Source organism: Passer montanus, unplaced genomic scaffold (assembly GCF_014805655.1).
Source record: "Passer montanus isolate IOZ18808 unplaced genomic scaffold, ASM1480565v1 scaffold266, whole genome shotgun sequence".
Taxonomy (NCBI): domain Eukaryota; kingdom Metazoa; phylum Chordata; class Aves; order Passeriformes; family Passeridae; genus Passer; species Passer montanus.
Window position 1 is genome coordinate 18,328 of NW_024367328.1, and position 22,092 is coordinate 40,419.

At 40.8% G+C, this 22,092-nt stretch overlaps 1 protein-coding gene across 1 annotated transcript; it reads left to right on the forward strand.

The window, feature by feature from the left end:
- Positions 1–13,914: 13,914 nt before the first annotated feature.
- Positions 13,915–21,586, forward strand: LOC120503671 (sushi, nidogen and EGF-like domain-containing protein 1). Its single transcript, XM_039712390.1, has 10 exons — positions 13,915–14,041; positions 14,117–14,215; positions 17,788–17,863; positions 18,530–18,594; positions 18,685–18,720; positions 19,012–19,142; positions 19,949–20,230; positions 20,379–20,516; positions 20,907–21,085; positions 21,468–21,586. Exons 2-10 carry the CDS (start codon positions 14,152–14,154, stop codon positions 21,469–21,471), a joined length of 975 nt encoding a protein of 324 aa, XP_039568324.1. The 5' UTR covers positions 13,915–14,041; positions 14,117–14,151; the 3' UTR covers positions 21,472–21,586.
- The last annotated feature ends 506 nt before the right edge of the window (positions 21,587–22,092 follow it).

Here is a 22,092-nt window from a genome sequence, read left to right on the forward strand (position 1 = left end):
TCCCTCCCTCCCTCCCTCCCTCCCTTCTTCTACCTCTTCTTCCTTCTCTTCCTCTTCAACTGCTGCTTTTTCCTCTTCCTCTTCCTCGTCTGCTTCCTCTTTCTCCTCTTCCTCTTCTACTTCTTCCTCCTCTTTCTCTTCATCTTCCTCTTCTCTTTCCTCTTCTTCTTCCTCCTCTTCTTCAACAAATTTTGTCTGTTTCATCAAAGTGATTAAGAAGAACAACCACCTGTTCTCCTTTTCTCAACAGTAACAACGTTCTCCTGTTACTGCACTCCTGGCACAAAGCCCATTTTTAAAATTAGGGTCCTGATTTTTTGTCTGTGTCTCCATGTCTTGCCACATCCAAAGCAGATAAAAAGGTTGGTATCAGCAGGAACATCTGATCTCCAGACTTTGTGGCTAAAATGTCATCAGTTAGGATGTCCTGTATTCAAAAGGCAGAGTGGTAGAGAGCAAGGTGATCTGAGATGTCGAAGGTACTGAAAGATCCATCTCTTCCTGAAATGCTGGCCTCCAGCCAGGCGAAGTGCTGATGAAGCATAAACCCTAATTGGAGATGATAAGAGGATTTGGGCAACATGAAATTTAACTAAAGACTTCTGTCATGCTGGAAAGGAAAGAAAGAAGTCTGCTCTGTGGAAAAGCCTGGCCTCGGTGAGAGGAAACTGGATTCTCATTTCTGTTACTCAGTGGTGAACTCAGAATAGATAAAGGCAAACCCATGAACCTATAATTTCCTAATGTTGCGCTTCATCAGATTTCACTCAGATAATCTTTAGAACACTTTTTATGTATTAAAGTGGTGTGTGTCCCTCTGTGTTTCAATTTAATGTCCTTAATTTATTTAATTTTTTTTTTTTGGGTCTGAAAAGAATTTTATGGGCCTTGATTTTATTCCTGTTTGAAAAGGAAAAGTAAAGAAAAAAGAAAAATGAAAAAACACACCAAAACCCAATTTTAAAATGGTGCCATGCCCAGGAATAACCCTGGCTCTTTCTCTGTTAACTTTTCTGAAAAATTTTACCCAGGTTTTTCCCCCTAAAGTTCTAAAATTATGATGTCCCAACTTTCCTTTTAATGAAACGACACAAAATGGGCAAGGTTGATAGAAACCACTGGAGGTCATCTAATCCAACCTTCCTGCACAAGCAGAATCTTTCTCACCTTTAAAAAAATTAATTCTTGGCATTCACAGTGAGTCTGATTTTGTACAGAGAAGCTACTGAGCATTTATCACAGCAGCAGAAAAATATTTATCGGGTGATTTTTAAATTTATTTTTTATTTTATTGATGAGTAGTGGTAAACAGCACTGAACTGACTTGCAGCTTCACACAAATCTCACAGACTCTATATATCCAGGAGGGATGCTATTGTCAAAGGGGCTGAGAGGCAAAATCAAAGTGATTAAAATCCAAAATGATGCCTAGAATGGGACAATAAAAGAAGCCATTTATTTCAAGAATACTCCAGGCCCACCAGTATCATTAATCTTGTCTTAAATGACAATAATGAAGAAAAGCAAGTGGGGATGGGGGTAGGAAGAAGAAACAAGAGGGTGAAAAAAAGCTCTGTCTGCTCAGCAGAATTTGAAAGACTAAAGGGAGAATTATGTTCATAACCATCCAAAGAGGGAGATTTATAAAATTAAGAATTCCTAAAGGAAAACAGACTGAAAGATGCAAATGCATGAAGATTTGTGCTTCTGGCTGGTGTGGCCTGGTTGAGTGGCTTTGCACCAAAGGAAGCCGGTGGCTTCTCACCCCCTGGAGCTGCAGCATGGAGGAGCTCAGGCACTTTGTGTCTTCTTTGACTGGTACCTCCCCCAGGTGGAGATCAGCAGCGCCAGACCCAGTGCCAGGGGTGGCTCTGGAAAGGGCAGGGACGCTGGGGATGGACAGACACCCCTCAGCTGGCTACAGCTTCAGCTGCTGTGGGGCCATCCCTGCGGACATCTCACCTTAGTGCTGAAAAAGCTGTGACACCACGGCAGGCCAGGACTCTGTGGGGACATTTCGTGCAGGACAGGGATGTTCTAGGGGGGATGCCGGTCTGTGGGGCCCCAGTTTGGCTGCAGCCCCTGCAACCCAGTAAGTGTTGGGTGCTTGGGCATGGCAAAATTTTGTTGTTGGATTGGGGTTTTTTTTTGATGTTGTAGTTACAATAGCCCAATTCTTCCTGTCTGACAGCCCATTTTGTCTATTTCCTGAATATCCCTGGTGCAGACTGAGTTGTAACGAGAAACCATTACCCAATTAGCACAGAGCTTGTACGTTGCACAAAGAAGGCCAATAGATTAATTTAAAAAAAGTCCAATAGATTAATTTCACGCAGCTGCAATCTAAATTTCCATTAGTAACAGTTTAAAAAGACTGAGCGTGAGTCCATTCAAAGTAACCAATACTTGGACAATCTACAATCCTCCCCATATTGTGCTACAGGTAATAAATTTTTCTTCTGCAGTCAATGCAGCCAATTGTCTCTCAAGTGCCTTTTAAATATATTAACAAGCAATAAGCTGCTGTCAACACATTACAGAAATTGATTCCCTTCATAAAACAAATAAGTACCTCTCAGGAATAATTTGGTCATTTTTTGTATATGTTCAAACTTCACATATTTAGTTGAGCAGAAAGTATTTCCTTCTGCATCCCTTAGGAAAAAATTCTTCACAGAAACAGCTAAGTACTGATTTTTTTAATTTTCCACCAATATTTAACACTGCAGAACAGGAACAAGAAGAGAGATATTTTTCCAAACAGATTCAGAAACATATATTTACTTTAAATCTATATTTTGCTTAGAAAACACCTGCAATACCATCATATTTTTCAATTGAAAAACCAGTCTTTAAAAAGCAAGAGTTTGTCAGAAATATTTCTGAATTCCTGTCCGTCCATTAGATTAACTCAAAAGATGTTGATTGGTGGAAAGAGACTCCTTGCAGCAACATGCTGGGAGGAGTAAAAGCTCTTGCTTGAGACAGTGACACATTCTGAATCTAAACTCAGTAATACTTGCTCAAAATACAACTCACAATACATGACATTACTTGAGTTGAAATACTCCACTTTGGCTTTGTCAAAAAAACCTTATTTAATTCAGCTGGCAACTTTCCACTTTGGACTCACCTTTTTATCATCAGAACATACACTTCTCATTTACAGGAGGCAGAAGCTCCTTCCTCACAAAAGGATCTTCCAACAGCAGCCTCTTATTTCCTTACTTTGCTGTTCAGTCTCTCTTACTGCATCTTGTTGCTCTTCACTGAATGGCACCTGGACCTCTCTGGAAATTCAGTTTGTGTCATCCTTCCTGCTCCTCAGTTTGCTTGGCCTGCTGATTTTCCAGGCAGCCAGTTATCCAAGCCTCTGCTATTGAACATCAGAGATCAGTGCTGTGGAAGCCTGCTGCAAGAATCAGATCTTTAAAGTCACTGGCTCATGTTGGGTATTTGCTCGTGAGGGCCAATGGCAGCTGGGCAAAGAAGCTTTCTCTAATTCCCACCCAAAATAATTTCCAGGGGTTTGCCTGTCCAGGGCAGCACTGCTGCTTGGATTGTGTGGTGCCCTTTGTGTTATCAGTCCTGCTCTATTGTCTCATCACGGGACTCTGCAAAATGTGTTTTACACCACAAGCCATTGCTTCACTAAAATAATGAAGACATAAATAAACCTGTGAATTGAGAATCAAGGAGCACACTCTTTTCTACACGACTCCAGTGGTTTAATGTTTAGAATATTAGGTCAGTCAATTTCATCTTTCCCTGTCTAAATCAGTGCATAGTGTTTATGCAATATATTAAACAAATTTAACTGGCTCAGCATTTGAATCCTGTGGAACCAATGCTTTAGAGAATATTCTCAGTAAAGCTAGTGAAAAGCAGCAGTTATAACTCCATCCATCCATCCATCCATCCATCCCAGAGTTTCTGACCTAGTTCTGCCGTATTGGAAAAAAATGCTCAGCCACAGGGCAGGTTTCTTCAATCTTTTGTTTGCCGTTTTAGACATATGCTACAACTGTATTCTGAATCCACTGAGAAACTTAAAACTCACTATTTCCTCCCAATACAAACACCTCAATCACTTGGCAACTCAACCAACTTCCTGTTTTCTGACTAAGTGATTATTATTTTTGCTATTTCCCTCTGTTGTTCAGAGTTCCATGAGCCATGCTGCTTGAGCCATGGCCATAAAATGAGACAGTTATTTACTGATATTGCAGTTATTCACTGTGGATATTGTAGAGAGACTTCCCTTTGCAGCAATGTGAAAACACTGCTGTTTGCTGGCACCTCATGCCCAGGTTTCCTCCCTCCCCTGGTCTTCTTCTGACATTCACAGACAAAATCTGTAGAGGATTTCAAGAGGAGGGCTGTACGTCAAGCAGGGGGGTTTGAGATGTTTGTTTCCATTGAGCCTTTTCCCTAAAGGACTGATGCTCTTCAGCTGGATTCAACCACCATGAAAGCCAATGCTGGACAGGCTGGGGAGGCAGCTGGAACAGAGATCCAGGATTTACCAGTTTAGAGTTCTTCCAGGAGAATAAATACTCTGAGTTTATAGGTACCTCCACACAATCAGAACATACTTGGAAATCCCTTTGAAACGAGGGATTTGTTTACTATCTCCGTCATCCTGTGCACCCCTTCTGCACTTAAACTGTCCTTTCCACTGGACAATGAAGCCCAAAATATATTTTTCAGCAGGATGAGCCACAAAACAGCTGGAAACAAGAGTGAGACTGGAAGATTTGCTATAAAAAGGCTGAACCTGCCCTCAGAACTTTATCCAAAAATTCTCTTTTGCTGTCCTTTCAAAGTCTGGATGCTGCCCTGCACTCAACGAGCAAAGGGAAAAAAGACTTGTCACGACAGTGGTTGAAAATAGCCATGCCTGATAAACAAAAAACCCACCAGCCTTTGTATGAAGGAAAGGACAGACAGACCAACAAGCTCTCATGGATGTCACTATTTAAATAGTGGGAAAAACAAAAAAATTACAGGGTTGGCAATTTTTTTTGCCATTGTATTGGATGAGTTATTTCCCTGAACTTTCTCTCGACTGTGTCTGACTTTCTGTTTTCTGCTGGAGCAGCCTGTGATGGCCCTGACACAATTTCTCATTAGACCAGAGCTGTGAGACTTTGGGAGGCCCAGGGAACTTGGCAACGTAGGACTGACCATGCCAGCTCAGGTCCCAGGGTCATTAAGTCTAGGAACATATCCTGTAAGATTTTCTAAGGAATATTAATTGTTCAAGCCTAGAAGTAATTTTTGTAATGATGGTGAGCACTTTCTTTGCAAGCAGTTAAGCTTTAATGAAGCATCAGACAAGATGTCACCTGTCACACCCATCTTGGGGCACTGATACAAATTCCAAAGTATTTATTTTTGCTCAGCCCTTTGCCAGTGCATCTAGATTTCACCATCTTGGTTGAGAACAAAATCATAAATGAAACAGGAGGCTTATAAAGTAAATTAATTACGTAAATTATTTACAAGTTAATTTAATGCCAGACAGCGTGGATGTTGTATTGTAAGTCTGGCATAAAACTGAGAAGGCCAAATGCTAACTACAGAATTAAATGTAAATAACCCTCCTTGATGTCCTCTAATTAAACATCCAGCAGAATGACTTTGGCATCAAAGGCATGTGAAGTTATCAAGTCTAAGAAGAAATCCCAATATTTATAGTGTGCCTGTCACCAAAATATGTACAGAAAGTAAATTACTCTTCCTCTTATGATATTGAGCAGAAAAATGTTTTTCCACGAGGCAAAAGCTATGAGAAATTACACCAGTTTAATGAAGGAATGGAAGTAAATGAGGGTAATTACACAGTGCACTAGAGGTCATTCCTTCTGCTCTCTGAAACCAGACTAAGCTGCATTTGCAACCTGGCCGCTGTGTGCAGGAATTGTGGCTTGCCTGGTACTGGTCAATGAAGAAAAACAACTGAATATGCCTTTTATTCTGCAATTTCCTTTAGCAGAAACCTCTTTAGTGTCACCAAATGAAAGTGAAGATAAACAATGTGCCTGAAGCTGGGTAATACAACCAGTCCAAACAGAAAGTGGAAATAGTCCTGTTTCAACTACAAGGGACAGAAATAGGTGATTTGGCTCCTCTTTGATACTGGATGACACAGGAGAAGCGGTGAACATTGAAATATAAATGCCTTTAAAAGATTTTTGCAACTAAGCAAGGACATCTAATTAGTTTTCAAAAGTATCTCATTACTGAGTGTAAATAACACAGTGAAAGTAATTAACTTACGCAATGCAAATTGCCAGTTGCCAAATATTTACAGTTACAGCTTTACCAATAAACTTCAGACACAGCTATACACCAAAAGAAAAATGAAGGTTAAAATATCTTTGAAAGCTCACATATTTTTATAAGCATAAAATGAGACCAATCATGACTCATCAAAAAGTTATTAATTGCAAATTGCAGACCCATGCCCTCAAGTAGCTGAATTCCTAATTTCACAGCCCAAGTGAAGAATTTCTTCTTTAGAGAGAAGCAGCAGATTTTCCTCTAATGGGTCTGAAACACTCAGCTATCCATAAAAAAAAATGGAGTTGTAAGAAATTTTTGTCAGAAATTCCAGGGTTACTTCCCTCTTGCAAAATAAAACCTGCTCATAGTTCTGAAAAAAAAAACAAAAAACAAAATCTTGGAGAAGAAACACCACTGTAATATTTCTAGAAGAGCTTAGATTTTTTGCTTTCTGGTCAAGGCATGCCATAGTTGGAGTTTTGCTGTCAAATCAGCTACATTGTTCATCAGGAAAGTACTCAAAAATCCTGAGCACTCTGTTAATTTGTGGAAAAAACATATTCTGGGCGTTTCATTCCATTATAAGATTGATTCAGCATTATGTCTACAAAAGCAGAAGAAAACCACAGATTAAACTACCTTAGAGGACTAGCTAGAAATAGAGAAACTGCGGAAAGAAAGAATAAAACTGTCAAAAAACCAACTTTTGGCCTCATTCGTGCACCATCAGATGTAGCTGAAAAATGTGTAGATAATAAAAATATAAGAATTATGAAGAATAGCAAAACACCACACTACTCATTCTCATTAGTATTGGCTAACTGCTTGAAGTGTAAAATTTCACAAGCACAGGGCACATCCCATTCAAAGAATTGATTCATTATGAAAGGTGCAGATTTCTGACTGTGTTAATTAATCAATTACTTTACAGAAGGCCCCACTTTTGCTTATTACCCAGCTCAGGGAACAACCTAAGGCAGGGATGTTTCAGGGGAGTGAAATTTAAGTAGCGAGATTACATCACTATTACAGCACATAAAGAAGATGTGATTTACCACTGTGTTTTTGCAGATTTAGACGCAGCATAAATACCGATACCAGTGCAGTGGCACATACTTGCTATGATTGATTACTAAGGGAAAATGGAAAAGAATATTTCATAATTCTGCAGGAGTCCTAAGGCATGTGAAACAGGAGCTGGAGTACCCCCAAGATAGGATTTTCACCAAAGAAAAAGTTGACATTTCAGAGCAGATAATTCTATTTTTCTCCTTAATGGGATTTCCTAAACAGTTTGTATAAAAACAGAAAAAACACCCAAGACTTAACCAACCCTAAACATCATCAAATGTGTCAGAGGATCATTGAAGTATTACTCAGTGTATTTATCTGGTCTCATTGTGCCACCATTATGCCCTTGCCACATAACTTCCAGATTAATATAGTTAAAGCTAAACATTAACAATACTTGACAATAAAAATGGAAACTTCTCTTTTGTTTTGTTAGTTTGGTGTGGTTTGGTTTTGGTTTTGGTTTTGGTTATTGTTCATACCAGCAGAGATTTTTAACCAAGCATTTGAGTGCATAGAAATTCAGTCACGGAACTCTTTGCAAACACTAATGGGTAAAGGTGATGAAGATAAAGAGTGTTATGGGAATTATCTCCAAGCTGCTTCTTCTTCTTTTTTTTTTTTCCTTTTTCCAAATCAGCATAAAAGTGTGTAATTGTTTGGGAAAGGAACCACAATGGGAAAAGCAGGCAAGTTACCATGTTTTTCTGACAATTTTGAGCTTTTGTCTTAAAATCAATGTTTTTCTAAGAAAACCAGCAGCTAGCCTGTGATACAGCATTAAAAAAGTCAAGATATGAAATAAAAATTTATGCATGAAAGCATAAATCAGTAACATTTGTAAAAAAACCCAAAACCTCTTCAAAATAGTTTTCTTTATTTGTGGCTTTTTTCTTTTCCTAATGGTATCTACAACCAATGGGAATACCCAGAAGCCATGTAAAACATATTTGTGTTGGTGGAGTGGGAGTGGTCTTGTTAGCAGGAATCTTTCAATAGTGTCATTGTCAGTGTTTCATCCTTGTTGCTTAAGAATGCATTCTGTTCTCTAGCTTTTCTTTCATAACTTCTCTCCAAAAAACCCTTTTTTCCTTCATTCTCCTTCACATAAGTGAACTTTGAGGTTTTATCCCAAAATTTTCTGAAAATGCTGATCAATTTTGTGTAGTTATAAAAATTATTTTTGAATAGAGTGAAAATGTCAGGCAAGCCCACTGGTCAAATAAATGTGTGCTTAAAATGAAAAATTGAATATTTATTTAAATAATTGTATAAATAATAGCTATAGTAAATAAGGCACTTTATTTAGTATTATATGTTAATATAGAATAGTAAATTTATTTACTATTGTAAAAAATATTTCCGTTTTTAATCTACAACAATGTGGTTTATGTTTGTCAACCACAGAAACTGAAAGCTACTGAGGAAACAGAATTTTTACTAAAAACTTAATTTAAAAGAAATAAACTACAGAATGTTAAAAATAAATGAACAAGTTTGGTTTCTTTAAATATCAATCACGATTATTTTCCACTTAAATGTCCTCACACTTGTTGGCAAACAATACATATTTTCAAGATTTTCCTCTTTGGGCTTCTGAAATTTAAAAATTGAAAGGAAGATTTATGTTTTTTATGTTTTGGTTTTTTTAAAATTGGTATTTCAAAACTAAAAATTGTGATAAGCCCGAAATCTTTAGCAGGCTGGCAAAAGTGTGAAACCCACCCTGCTGATTCCTCAGCAGCTTTCCATTTTTGTGGCTGAGGAAGTAATCTGAACAGTAAACTGTTCCCAGCTGAATCTGAACCACTGGACATAAAATTCAGGGAAAACTTAGCTATGTATTTAGTAGAGTTAAAATGAAGCTGAAATGGTGGATTTATCCAGGTGCCCACACCACAACGTTTTGCACTACCAGAAACACTCTAAGTGGTCACTAACTCATGGCCTCTCTGTCTGTGCAAGGATTTTTGGTACAAGAGCAGCAAAGCAGGAGCTCGTTGCCCTGATCCTACAGCTCTGTGCTGAAATTCACTCAATTGCAGTCATTGAGGAAGGTACACGGCAGAAAAAATAAAGACACAAAAGGCTGAAGTGGCAGATCCACAGGTGTGAAGCCAGCCACTGACCAGAGAGAACAGAGCCATCAGGTTCTCACTCACCAGCCAGGCCACTCTTCAGACATCACAATAATTCTCCCTACAAATGTAGGTAATTTCAAAGGCAAGAGATTAGATGAAACACACCACTGATCTGCCAGCCTCATTTCTACATGGGGTTTCACATCCTTTGCCTCTCCTGAGTTCAGCGAATGTGAAAATGTACAAGGCAGCTTGGAGCATGAGAGAACAGCAAGACGAGCTTCTGCCTCTCCCATATTTCAAAGAGGCTTAATGACTGACATAATTATGATACAGTGCTTGTGAGATTCCACGTCATTAACCTCCTCTGCCATGCGTAAAATGGAATAACTCTGTAGTAAGTACTGAAAGAACTATATACAGAAATAATTAATACTTATTAGAGGAGTCACACTGAAAATATGCAGACATCAGCAGGTGCTGAGGCTGGCTCTGACTGTGTAAGACCCTGCTGCCTTCACAGGAGGGTGGGATATTCCACCCTGCAGAAGTTGCATGTTTTAGGACTGGGATCTCTGTAGGATCTTCAGGGATATCTGCAAGTCGTAGGTGGACACCCACATTTAGTCTGGTGCCACTTCCAGACACTCTGAGGTTTCTCTACCTCTGGTTGCTTTGTCATGTTGTAAAGTCATAGTGAAAACCTGCCTCTTCTTGCAGAGATGTTAAAAAGAAATCATTTCTCTGGCCCTAAGTCTATAAAAATGTTATTTTACTGACCAAAAGGTCTGTTTTCATCATTGTATTGATGACACTGTAAGAGGAACTTGATGACTGAATTCCCTTACCTGTGACAACCAGAGAGGTCCAGGACAGGGCCCTGCTCTCTGCCTCTGCCTCACATTCCCCAGCAGCTGGAAATGGATAGATTTAATGGAGAAAAAGCCAAGGAGGCATAAGCACAAGTTCTTTTTTTAAATTCTTTCTCACACATTGTACACAAGTAACAGGAAAAAAAAAAAGGGCAAATAAAAAAATTCCTGTGTACTCCCTAGTTTTTCAGGATAGTAATCTCAGTACACTATGTGTTCTGCCAGCAGCTCCCAGTGATCACAAACATTTCATCTGGCTGAAGTATGGCTCAGTGACTTTGGACTGGATGTTCCCAGCTGAATCCTACTGTTTGCTTAGGAGAACACTGTCCAGCTGGATCACCAGGAAATCTCTTCCAGCAGTCACTCTGGAAACTGTGGTCAGACCCGCTGTGTTCTGCCCTGCAGCACCCTCGCCTGGATGCAGAATCAGTTCATTGCTTTCCAGCAGCCCTTCCCTCAACAGGAGCACAACAAAAATGTAGCAGCAGAGAAACACAAATAAGTTTGGCAAACCTGCCAGCCTTTTTAGGCCTCTTGAAAGCAATGTCTCCCAAATGTCAGGTGGCAGGAAGGCAGGACCTGCGCAGAGACCACAGGTCTCACCGCAGACAAAAAAGCTGCTATCCATTACTGTAGATCCTCATGAATTCTTAAAATCAGTTACAATACACTACAGCTTACATTTTGTGAGCCTTAATTAAAATTTGAGTGAAAAGAATCAGTATTACTTGTGGCTTCAGAAGAAAGTGACATAAGTTCTGTAACTGCATATCTCCTTATGGATAACACAGGTGTATTACTTCAGCTGGGCTCAAGAGTCAATTTCCCCGTCATATCCTTGTATGACACATTCCTTGATTTCATGGAGCCTTTTCAGACAATGATGATGGGCTTTATTTCTGGAAATGATTTAACCAGACCCTGACATCCAGAGGGTCTCCTAAAATGCTTCACCTCCTGCAGCCTTTCAGTCCACAGCACCAGCGTAGGTTTGATCTACATAGAGCACCCTGAGTCTGTGGGAGGTGAACATCAGCCCTGAATGTTTTGTTGTGCAGATCTGCTCCTTTTGTTTTAATGTGTGTGCTAATGTACATACACCCTTGTGTTAGTTCTGTCAGCATAATTTTGGCTTGACCTAAACCATATCCGTAATTCCCAAAACACAGATAATTGGAGAGTACTACACTGCCTATATAAAGTCAGCAATTACAGATAAATTCCTGGCTATATTGCTTGTCAAGACTGGAACAGTGGTGTTACAATCAGGCCAAAATTCTGTTGCCCAAAACTACAGAAGGCCAATTCAAAAAGTTTCTGAGGCAGCTACCAACACCAAGCACAGCAGAGAAATGTTTCTGTACTCACTCCAGTGTCCCTCTGTTGGCCTTTTATTTCCCTCAGCCTTTTTAATGAAAGAAGGTCTTTCTTTGTTCTGTTTCATTTGGGTGAGTTCCTCATAGGGCAAACAGTCATTGGCTTGCTCTGTCTCTGCCAGAGGGTTGGGGAAGAGAATCAGAAGGGTAAAAGCATGAGAATCTTATGGGTTCAGATAAAAGTCATTCTAATAAATGAGGAGGGAATAAAAAAGTAAAAAGAAAAGTAAAAAGTCAAGTCATTCACCCACCCACCTCCCACCAGCAAACTGCAGTCCAGACAAGTCTCCATGAAGTGGCTGCTTTGGAAAGAGCTCCTCTCCACCTCCTGCAGTTTTACCTCTGAGCATGGTCCTGGATGGTACAAGATACTGCTTTGAGTCACTTTGAGTCTCCACTGTGCCAAATCCCATCACTTTTCCAAATCCCACATGCTCCCTGAGAGAGCACAGAGAACCAAAGGAGGTGTAGATGCTGTGCAAACACTGTTCAGCAGTAATAAATCACCTGTGTGTTGTCCATGCTCTTTTGGTCCCAGATCTGAAACACAGCCCCATATGAGTTGTCAGAAAGAAATCTCCACCTCAGCGCAATACAGGAGCATTACTTTTTCCTTTTATTTAACAGTCATGGATGGCACAGATGTTCTGACCAGTGTTTTTTAAATTTTTCTCAGAATTGTAAAGCCTCAGGGAGATCTCTCTCTACACCTTTGACTCACCTTTGCTCACTTTGGCTCAGCCATACACAGACAGACTGCTTCTGTCAGTATGGGAAGTCACTCTGAGAGTTAGCTGACCCCAGGAGTTTCTGGGCACCTGAACTTTCAAGGAAATTCAAAATAAGGAGACAGTAATCACCTGGGGAAGGCAGAGGGTAGAAGACAGCAGTACACTTCTGCAAGCATTTTACCATGTCATGAGTCAAAGCTGAACACTGTGTTGAACATGGGAATCTGTCAGTAAGAGTAAAGGAAGACACCAGATGTAAAAGGACTTATTATAAAATATACATGAGATTATCTGTCGTGTTGATGTTAAAATTAGAGCTGGTCTTTAACATTTCATAGAGGACAAAGACATGCCTGCTTTTGTAACCAAATTACTGCCACTGCAGGATAGGGAGAGTCTGGTTCTGACAGGAGAGCATACCTTTAAGGTGGCACTTAATCATTGTCATAGGTGTTCTTGTCACTCAAGATTGCACAAATTTTTAACTCTTTTTTTTCTCTTCTCTTCTCTTCTCTTCTCTTCTCTTCTCTTCTCTTCTCTTCTCTTCTCTTCTCTTCTCTTCTCTTCTCTTCTCTTCTCTTCTCTTCTCCTCTTCTCTTCTCTTTCTTCATTTTCATGAGCTGTGTACAGAGAATGGAGACATTTCTCCACAAGAGAATTAGACCATTTGTGTTAGAGCTAGACAGTCAGAAAAGAAGCTCAAGGCCAAAACTACTCACACAAGATGTACTCTTCAAGGTCCTATAAAACCTCTGCACAAACTTGTGAAATCTGGCTTTCTAAGTCCTAAATTATTGAATATCATGTTTGATTGAATTGGAGATCTTAGTAGCCAGACACCATGGCAGCTATGTAGAGTCCCTCTCTCATAAAAAAAGGGTGAATCTGCTTGTCCCTCTTAATTTCACACAGGTCCAATTAAACCTCAGTCCCAATTCAAAGCCTGCTGACAGGCTGTAAGAAGTAAACCAGTAGCACAATTAATGCATAAAGCAGCAAAAAGAGGGTTGTGTGAGTCACAGTTAAGCAGATCTGATTGCCTGGCAGGAAGCAAAAAGAGGAAGGAAGATGTACAACATCCATTATCTTCCCCATCTGTTTTGTGGAACACTGAAGTCCTCTCCCACAAAATTTTCCAAGGCAAAGATTTTTTCAACCAGATATCACCAACGCTCAGAGTAAAAAAAAAAAAAAAAAAAAAAAGAGTTAGTTCCACTGAAAAATGTTATTTCTAACCCACTGTGAGTCTTAAATGGTCAATGGTCAACATGATTTTTTGGATAAAATCTTCTTTACCTGTCTGCTCTTATTCTTTCCTGGGTTGTAGAAAGCCTGAGTACATTGTGTTCAATGTCATCACAAAAGGAAGCTACAGTCTGGTCAAAAAAAATAGCTTCTCAGAATAAGTTAGCTGTGTAATTTGAGCTTCTTAGTCTCGACTGTAGCTGGAAACTGCTGGCAACAAATAAAATTCCTTTCTGATGCTGTGCTGGTCCACTTTCCAGAGCATGATACAGCTGTCATCTTGGCAGACTGTTAATTCACACCACGATGCACAGATGCACAGATGCACAGATGCACCCTAATATAAATATAATTCAGTCACAGATAAGTGTCTGGTAAATACTCAAAATTTTATCCTAAAATGTTATGTTCTGTTGATAGACCAGCTTTGATTCATGACTGGTTTGCAGATCCAGGACTGAAGTGATTGCATGTAAAGCCACACATGCATGGGAAAGTGGAGCTACTGTCAATATCAGGATGTGGTCAAAGCCTTCCATCTGTTTCAGGTGATGTAGAAATGAGTTCTGACTAAGATGTTTTTGGACTATTTAAAACCCTTTCCTAATTCTTCAGAGTTGGGAGTTTTTTGGGTTTCTTTTTTTTTTGTTGTTGTTGTTTTTTTTGGGGGGGTTGTTGGTTTTTGTTTGTTTGGTTGGTTGGTTGGTTTTTTTTGGAGTTTTTTTGGTGTGTTTTGTTTTTGTTTTTGCGGGGGTTTTTTTGGTGTTTGTTTTTTGTTTGGGTCTTTTTTTGCCAAGAAAACTGTAGTTTAAAATCTTAAAGCTTTGAAATCAAATAAATGTTAAAATAAACTGAGTTATTCTAAATTACATCTATTTCAGTTTCAAAAAACAAAGCAAAATTTCTAAAGTGTGATGAGCCAGTTGAATTAAAATTTAATAATGTGTGTTCAGATTTTTATTGAAAAGCTGTAAATGAGCTTTTCTGTGTGTCTCTTTGCATTTCTTTCTCTTTCCGAAGTCTCATTGCAAAAAGATTTAATGCAACTAATGATAAATACAACCCAAGTGTCAACCAGGGAGGTGTTCCCAGTGTCTGTTTCTCTCTATACTAATTAGGGAGCACAAGAAATCTAAGCAAAGGGATTTAAAAGCAAACAGAGACACGAGTAGAGAGCAGATACAGGAACTTTCACTACAAACCTGCACTGATGGATATTAATAATAAACTCAGTGCAGCACTAAACCATCCCTGACCTCCTGTTGCTGCAGAGCAGTGAGTGGGAGCTGTGCTGCATCACTGAGGCTTGCAGAGTCTCCTTAGAAAGGCTGCTGGCATCCCCAGCAGGTTTCCTGCAGGAGTGGAACGGAGAGAAGCAGCACGCAGTGTGCAGCCCGGTGACCTGGCAGTGTCTGCAGGGTGACTGATGGCATCATCACACGGAACGGGGTCGCGCTGTCCTTGCCACACTCTGGGGACCCTGATGAAAACCTGCTTTCCTCTCTGGACCTAGGCTGCCCTTGGGCAGGACAGATGATCCTTCAGGCTGCACTTTTTCCAGCTGCCTGCAGAGATCATTAGCGTGGCAGGAAAGGAAACACGGGAGCTGCCTCATCAGATCAGATCGGATCAGATCAGATCAGATCAGATCAGAACAGTCCTTTCACCACGTCCTGCATCACTGCCCTGTGCACAGCGCTTTCCAGAGGCTTTGGGGGAAGGTGACAGAGGCTACCCTATTGGAATGCTGTGGAATGAATGTTCCAGAACGAAAATGTGCCTGGCGTGTCAACTTCCTCCCTCTAACCAGAAAAATAAAGAATTTACTGTGTTTAGGGTCAAAGCTGTTGAGACAGAAGGGAGTGAGGCTAAAATCCAGTGTTCTGTGATCAGTACCAGAGGCAAGAGGCAGGGAAGGGTGTTCTCTTTCTCTTTTGTAGCTTTTGCCAGTTCCAGTTGTATGAAATTACAACAGCAACATCTTCATGGGCAAACACAGCAACAAATATGCACAGCAGCGTGTTCTGAGGCCGAGGTTTAAAACTAATGGGAATCCAAACTCCTGCTTTCCGGTGTTTAAACCTACAGTTTTCCAAGCAGACAAAATTTGTGCCATTTGACTCAGCCTTCTTCAGGAGCTAAAAGTTGAATACTCAGCAATCCAGAATTTTGGGTGTCTTTGAAAGACATGACTCTGCAGACTGTGCCTTTTGTAGGCACCTGTGGCTAGGAGGCCAGCAAGGTGGTTTCTTACAGTGGATAGAAAGAAGCAACTGAATTTCAGAAGAAAACAGTTATTTTAATTAAAACTACATATGTAAGTCTCTTACCTGAACTGAAGGTTTGGTCCAATCTAGAGAAAAGAAAAATCAGTATTTAACACTAGTCAGAGTGGGTATGATCCATGATTCAAGTCCCCAGAGAAGATGATACTAATGCAAACAAGCTTTAAAACCAGCATTTAGCAAGATTCCTAGCAAGCACAATTTTGCAGTTCCTCCCAGCATTAGCAGTGCACATAAAAGCCATGTGTTTTGATAAAGTCTTAAATCAGGGGGGAAAACAGAACAAACCAGCCCCAAACCAAACAAACCTCTCCATGATGCACTAAGATACAAAGAGGAAAAAATTCCACACCGTCTGGTTTTCACATCACTTGTCACCAGACACTGAAAGTGGTGACACCAAGTGACTGCCTGCATTAACCTTTCCTTGGAATTCTGCTGTTTGTCCCTGCAAGGACCTGGCAGAGTTTTACCAATGTAGTTGGCTCTCTCCATCAAAATCACACAGTATTTTATTTCTTGCAAAACTGTCCTGAGGACATTTGCAGGGCAAGGACTGGGTGAGGCTGGGGACTTGGGGCGAGCATTGAACTCTGACCAGTTCATCACAAATTCTTCATCACATCCGGCTGGAGGAGGGTGGGTAGAGAAACTGACCCCAAAATTCTGGAGAATTTGGAAGTGGGCGGGTGGATCTTGCCACTGATGAGGTCCCGCAAGAGGTATGGGTGAGGGGAATGCACAGGGTCACCCCAGCTGACTGTCCTCCAAAAATCCAGTGAGTTCTTCAGAATCCTTGCCCTTCTCACTGTCTCCAGGGAAACAAAGCCAAATCTGTCTGGGTTTTTTGCAAAATTAATGAGAGAAGTCCCAGCTGAGGATTCTGAAGAAGTTCAAGCCCAACTTCTGGACAAAAAAAAAAATACAAACAACTTTAAAGAGCTTGAAAAAACCCATCTGGAACTGGGGAAATGAAGTTTCTTAAAGTACAAGCAAATGAAGGTGTTTTCCTTTAGAAAAATAAGAAGAAAATAAAAGGAGAGCAATAATAAAGAATTTTCCCACAAATATACTTTTAAACTGCCAGGTAAATAAGGAACAAGATTTTTTTCCCTTAAAATAAATAGAATAAAATGGTTTTTCCCTTTAAAAAATCCCTTCAAACAAAGATACTAACTTCTTTTTAGAAGAAAAAAAAAGAAACCACACTAAAAATTTTGGTAATTTAAAGGGGGGTTTTTTCCCTCCAAAAAGTTGAATTCCTGCACATAAGGACTTTTTCTTTCTTCCAGTAAAGAAAGGCCAAAGTGCATGATAAAGATTATTCTTAGCCTCACAATAACAAAAAAGAGTCCTCAAAATCCCAAATAAACAGAGATAATCTATTTTCTTCCTCATGATAAAAAAAAAAAGAAAAAAAAAAAAAAATCTATAAAAAAAAAGTAGCTCATGATAAAAAAAACAAGAAAAAAGAAAAAAGAAAAAAAAAGATAAAAGATCTATAAATAAAAGTATTTTTAAAAGACTTTTTTGTTTAAAAAAAAAATCACAGGATGAAAATTAAAAGCTTGGAAAGGGGCAAAACTTCACATAGGGTGAGGAGAGATCCAGAGATGTCTCCAGAACCCCAAAATTATTCCAAAAAAGTCTTATCTCTGTTTAAAAATATACATCTGGAGGAGCTCCAAATCCCCAACACGTGATAAAATCCTCAACATGTGATTCAATTTCCCTTTTTTTAAAGAATCCTGGGAGAGCTCAGAGAGATTGGATGGGTGGAAAGTTGGCAAATTACATGTTCAGTATTTTTTTGTTTTGATAAAAAAAAAGAGCAGGACGAGGCAAAAGCCAGCATTTGAGGGTGTTTGAGCTCATCTTCAGGCTGCAGTTCTTCACTTCATTGAAATCCAGGTGAGGTAATTTTTATTATTGTCTCTTTAAAGTCCTGGTTTTTCATGCATTGTGCCTTTAAATCACTTAAAAATGCATTAAGAAATCGAAATAATCCTCATTTTATTCAGAAAAAAAGGCAAAAAAATCCTGAATTTGGGCACAGAAGGGGAGAAATGTCTTCATTCACACAAATGGCAAAAACCTGAAGATTCAATTAAATAAAAATTAAATAAAAGTTAAATAAATAGAGGATAAATGAAAATAGCATTAACCTAAGAACTCCATTAAATAAAAAGGCTATGCATTTAGAATTAAAAATTGAAATTAAATTAAATAATGTTCATTCATATAAAATCTTCTATTAAACTTGAATCATAGTAAATTAAAAGTTATAAATTAAATAAAATTTTAAAATATCCTGAATTAAATTAAATTACACTTAAAAATGCACTATAATTAAATCAAAAAGCCAACTTTTCAAGTACTTCAATTCTTTCAAAAAATTGTTAAAATACCACACATACACAAAGCCCTCCACACAAAATTCCTGGACAAAGTGTGTGTTTGGTGTTTTAGTATGAAATTTTTTTGCCTCTGGAACATCATTTTACTGCATCATCTCTTGTGGGGAGAGTTGTTAGTTTGCTTGTTTGGATGTATTTATAGTTTTTTTATGTTTTCCAGGGTTTTTTACAGCTATTTTAGGTTGAGGATGTCACCCTCTAGTGTTTTCTTCCTCCTGTTTTTAGGTAAATATTTGTTTCTGAAAAGTGTTGTCATTTTCATCCCTGCTGGAAAAATGATTGATCAACTCATTTTCCCTCCTATTTCTTCTCCAGGTGCCATGGTGGACACCAAAACCTCATCGGAAAAAGGTGAATTTTGGGGGCTTTGCCCTGAAAAAACATTATTTTCACCTAAATTAGCTTTCTCCCAAGCACATTATACTATTTTCCCTCTATTCTCCCAAAATCTCTGTATTCCCCATGTAATTCCACTGGGGTCATTCCCTTTCACCCCAGTTTCACCATGAAAACCCAGGAGAAGAGACATCCATTTCTAGGTAACCAAGACCATGGGAACACCAAATTTGGTGGGTTACAACCCAAAATCCATGTAATTGGGGGGAATTTGGGGGCAGTTCCCAAATCCTGATTTTCCCACAGGATCCCTGCTCTATCCCTACGGACTGGACCAGGGTGATAAAACCAACCCCAAACTTGATGATGGAGCATCCGAGGCAATCGCCCTCTCAGTTCCCTTCACCTTCTATGGCAAAACCTACCAAACTGTGTTTGTAGGTCACCCCAAATTCTACTTTTTTGTTAATTTCCTCAGTTTTTCTAAATTTCCTCCCCATTTCTACTTAATTTTTCACTGGTATGTGGGTGAGTGTGAGTGTGAGTGTGAGACAGAGAGAGAGAGAGTGTGTGTGTGTGTGTGTGTGTGTGTGTGTGTGTGTGTGTGTGTGTGTGTGTCTCCAAAATCAACCCTTCTTGAATTCATAGTGGCTTTTATCCTTGGACACTGAAACATCTTCAGATGGGTGGAGGATCTTGAGGGGGCTGGTGGTATTGGAGGGGGGGTGATTTGGAGGGGTTTGGGAAGTCCTGAGGATGGTGGGTGATGGTGTGGTCCTTCATGGCTGGGGGGTCTTGGGGCAGTTGGTTGGTTTTGGGTGGTCCCCCACAGGGTGGATCTTGAGGTGTGTTGGTGGGCATTGTGGGATCACATGGGTGGCAGATTTTGTAAGGGTCCTTCATAGGTAGGTCTCAGGGGGATTGGGGGGTGTTGTGGGGTCCTCTGGGTGCTGGGCCTTGGGAGGGTCCTGGGCGTGGTTGCTGTTAGGGGGCTCCATGGATCTGATATTTGTGGGGGGTGGTGTGTCTTGGGAGGTTGATGGATCTTGAGGAGTTCTTTGGGTGCTGGGGAGTCCTGTGGGTGAGGGTTGCTATGGTTGGTGGGTCTTGGAGGAGTCCTGTGGGCAGTGGTGTTGGGGTTCCCTATGGGTGGTGGTTCTTGACATGCTTGTAGGGCCCATCTTGAAGAACCCATAACCCAACTCAAGGTGTTGCTCCCACCCGCTCCTGGTGTCACCTCCAGGTGAACAACAATGGGGTGATCTCCTTTGACAAGCCCGTCAGACAATACACCCCTGACCCCTTCCCTCTGGCGGACGGACGCCCTTTCGTGACTCCCTTCTGGGCAGATGTGGACAATGTGCTGTGTGGGGACATCTTCTACCGCCAGACCACCGACCCAGCGCTGCTGGAGGACATCAGCCAGCACATAACCCAGTACTTCCCCAAAAGCCCCTTCACTGCCACCTGGGCCTTGCTGGCCACCTGGGACCATGTGGCCTACTACGGCTCCACCTCTGAAAAGGTGAGGGCCATGGTCCAGGGGGCATGAAGGTGACTCATTGGCTCCCGTTGACCCATTTGGTGGCCTTGCTAACCGACCTATCTTTGATCTCCAGAACCCATCCCTGACCTTCATGACTCATCTTGACCTCTGTGACCTTTCTCCATAGGGCAACACCTTTCAGGCTGTGCTGACCACTGACTCCAAGATGTTCTACATCATCCTCAACTACGGGGACATCCAGTGGACCACAGGGGCAGCGAGTGATGGGGATGCTGAAACAGGGCTTGGGGGGACCCCTGCACATGTAAGTGGGGAGGGTAGAGGAGGAGGAGGAGATTGTCCTACTCCCTGTTCTGAGGATGATGATAATGAAGGTCAGGGATTGGCCCAGTCCAAATGTTGGAGGTGATAATGATGATAGTGATGATGATGATAGTGATGATGATGATGATGATGATGATGATGATGATGATGATGATGATGATGATGATGATGATGATGATGATGATGATGATGATAGTGAAGACAGGAGGTTTTCTACCCTCCTTCTGGAGTTGATCATGATAGTGATGGCCTTGGATTGGTTCATATAATTTCTGGGTGACACCAACTATGTTCGCATCCCAAAGTAATTTTAGGGGCCCACTACCCCTTTGGGGGGTCAGCCCTTGTAGACTCCCCCCCAATTTTCCAGGCGGGATTCAATAGCGGTGATGACACCAACTTCTACAACATTCCTGGATCCCAAACCGATGCCATCATCAACATCACCACTACCTCCAACGTCAAGGTCCCAGGACGCTGGGTCTTTAGGGTGGATGACTTCCAGGTGACAGGTGTGGATCCTCCCCAGCTGGACAAAAACTGCTGGTTGTAAGTTGGAGGAGAAAATTGGGAATTTTGAGGAAAAGTGGGAATTTGGAGAGTAAACTCAGGAATGAGAGGGGGAAAGTGGGGATTCGGGGCAATAATTTGTGACTGTGGGAAGACCACTGTGAATTTAGGGGGAGACAGGATTTGTTGTGGAAAATTAGGAATCTCAGGGGAACCATGGGAATCTTGTTTGGAATATTGAGAATTTAGGGGCATTAGGAACTGGAGAATATTGGGCATTTGGGGAACAACTGGAAGTTTGTTGGGGAAAGGTGGGAATTTGTGAGGAAAATTTGGATTTCTGAGGGGAATATTTTTGGGTGGTATTGGGGATTTGGTTGGAAAGTGGCTCATTTTCCTGGGCTGTTGATATCTCCTCTAGGTGAACTGAGGGGAGTGGGACAGAGGAACATCACCACTGCCACTGTTATCACCGATGAAGTCACTGTGCAAGTCAAGATCATGCCAACTTCTAGAACAGCAATAAAATTTCAGCTAAGACATTGCAGTGTCCATGCCCTTGTCATTGTCATGGCACCCATGGTGATATCACCACTTACATCACCATCACCCTCACTGTTCCCACAATTGCAGGGGATCTGAGGGGTTTTGGGGTGAAATGTGACAGAATTAATCCAGTTTTGCTTTTTTGGGTGGTAATTTCTGGGGTCTTGCACAATATGAAGTCACATGACAGCCATGTACACAGGAGACACAACCCACAACAAACAGCTTGGCACACACCCCCAAAATGCTGCCCCTACAACACCCTTGGACATCACAAGACACACAAAACCTACCAGACACAACTTCATCCCTCCCCACCCTTGACTCCTACTCACAGAACCACGGGATCATTAAGGCTGGAAGAGAGCTCCAAGATCCTCAAATCCAACCTTTGACTGAGCACCCCATGCCAAGCAGACCATGGTACTGAGTGCCATGTCCACATGTTTCTTCAACACTCCAGGGATGTGATTACACCACCTCCCTGAGCAGACTGTTCC

Excerpts from the sequence above, each read along its gene's own strand:
- LOC120503671 (XM_039712390.1), top strand. The coding sequence starts at position 14,152 with ATGCATGGGAAAGTGGAGCTACTGTCAATATCAGGATGTGGTCAAAGC. Across the intron at positions 17,864-18,529 it reads TTCACTTCATTGAAATCCAG|GGTTTTTTACAGCTATTTTA; the intron begins GTGAGGTAATTT and ends TATGTTTTCCAG. Across the intron at positions 20,517-20,906 it reads TTGGGGGGACCCCTGCACAT|GCGGGATTCAATAGCGGTGA; the intron begins GTAAGTGGGGAG and ends CCAATTTTCCAG.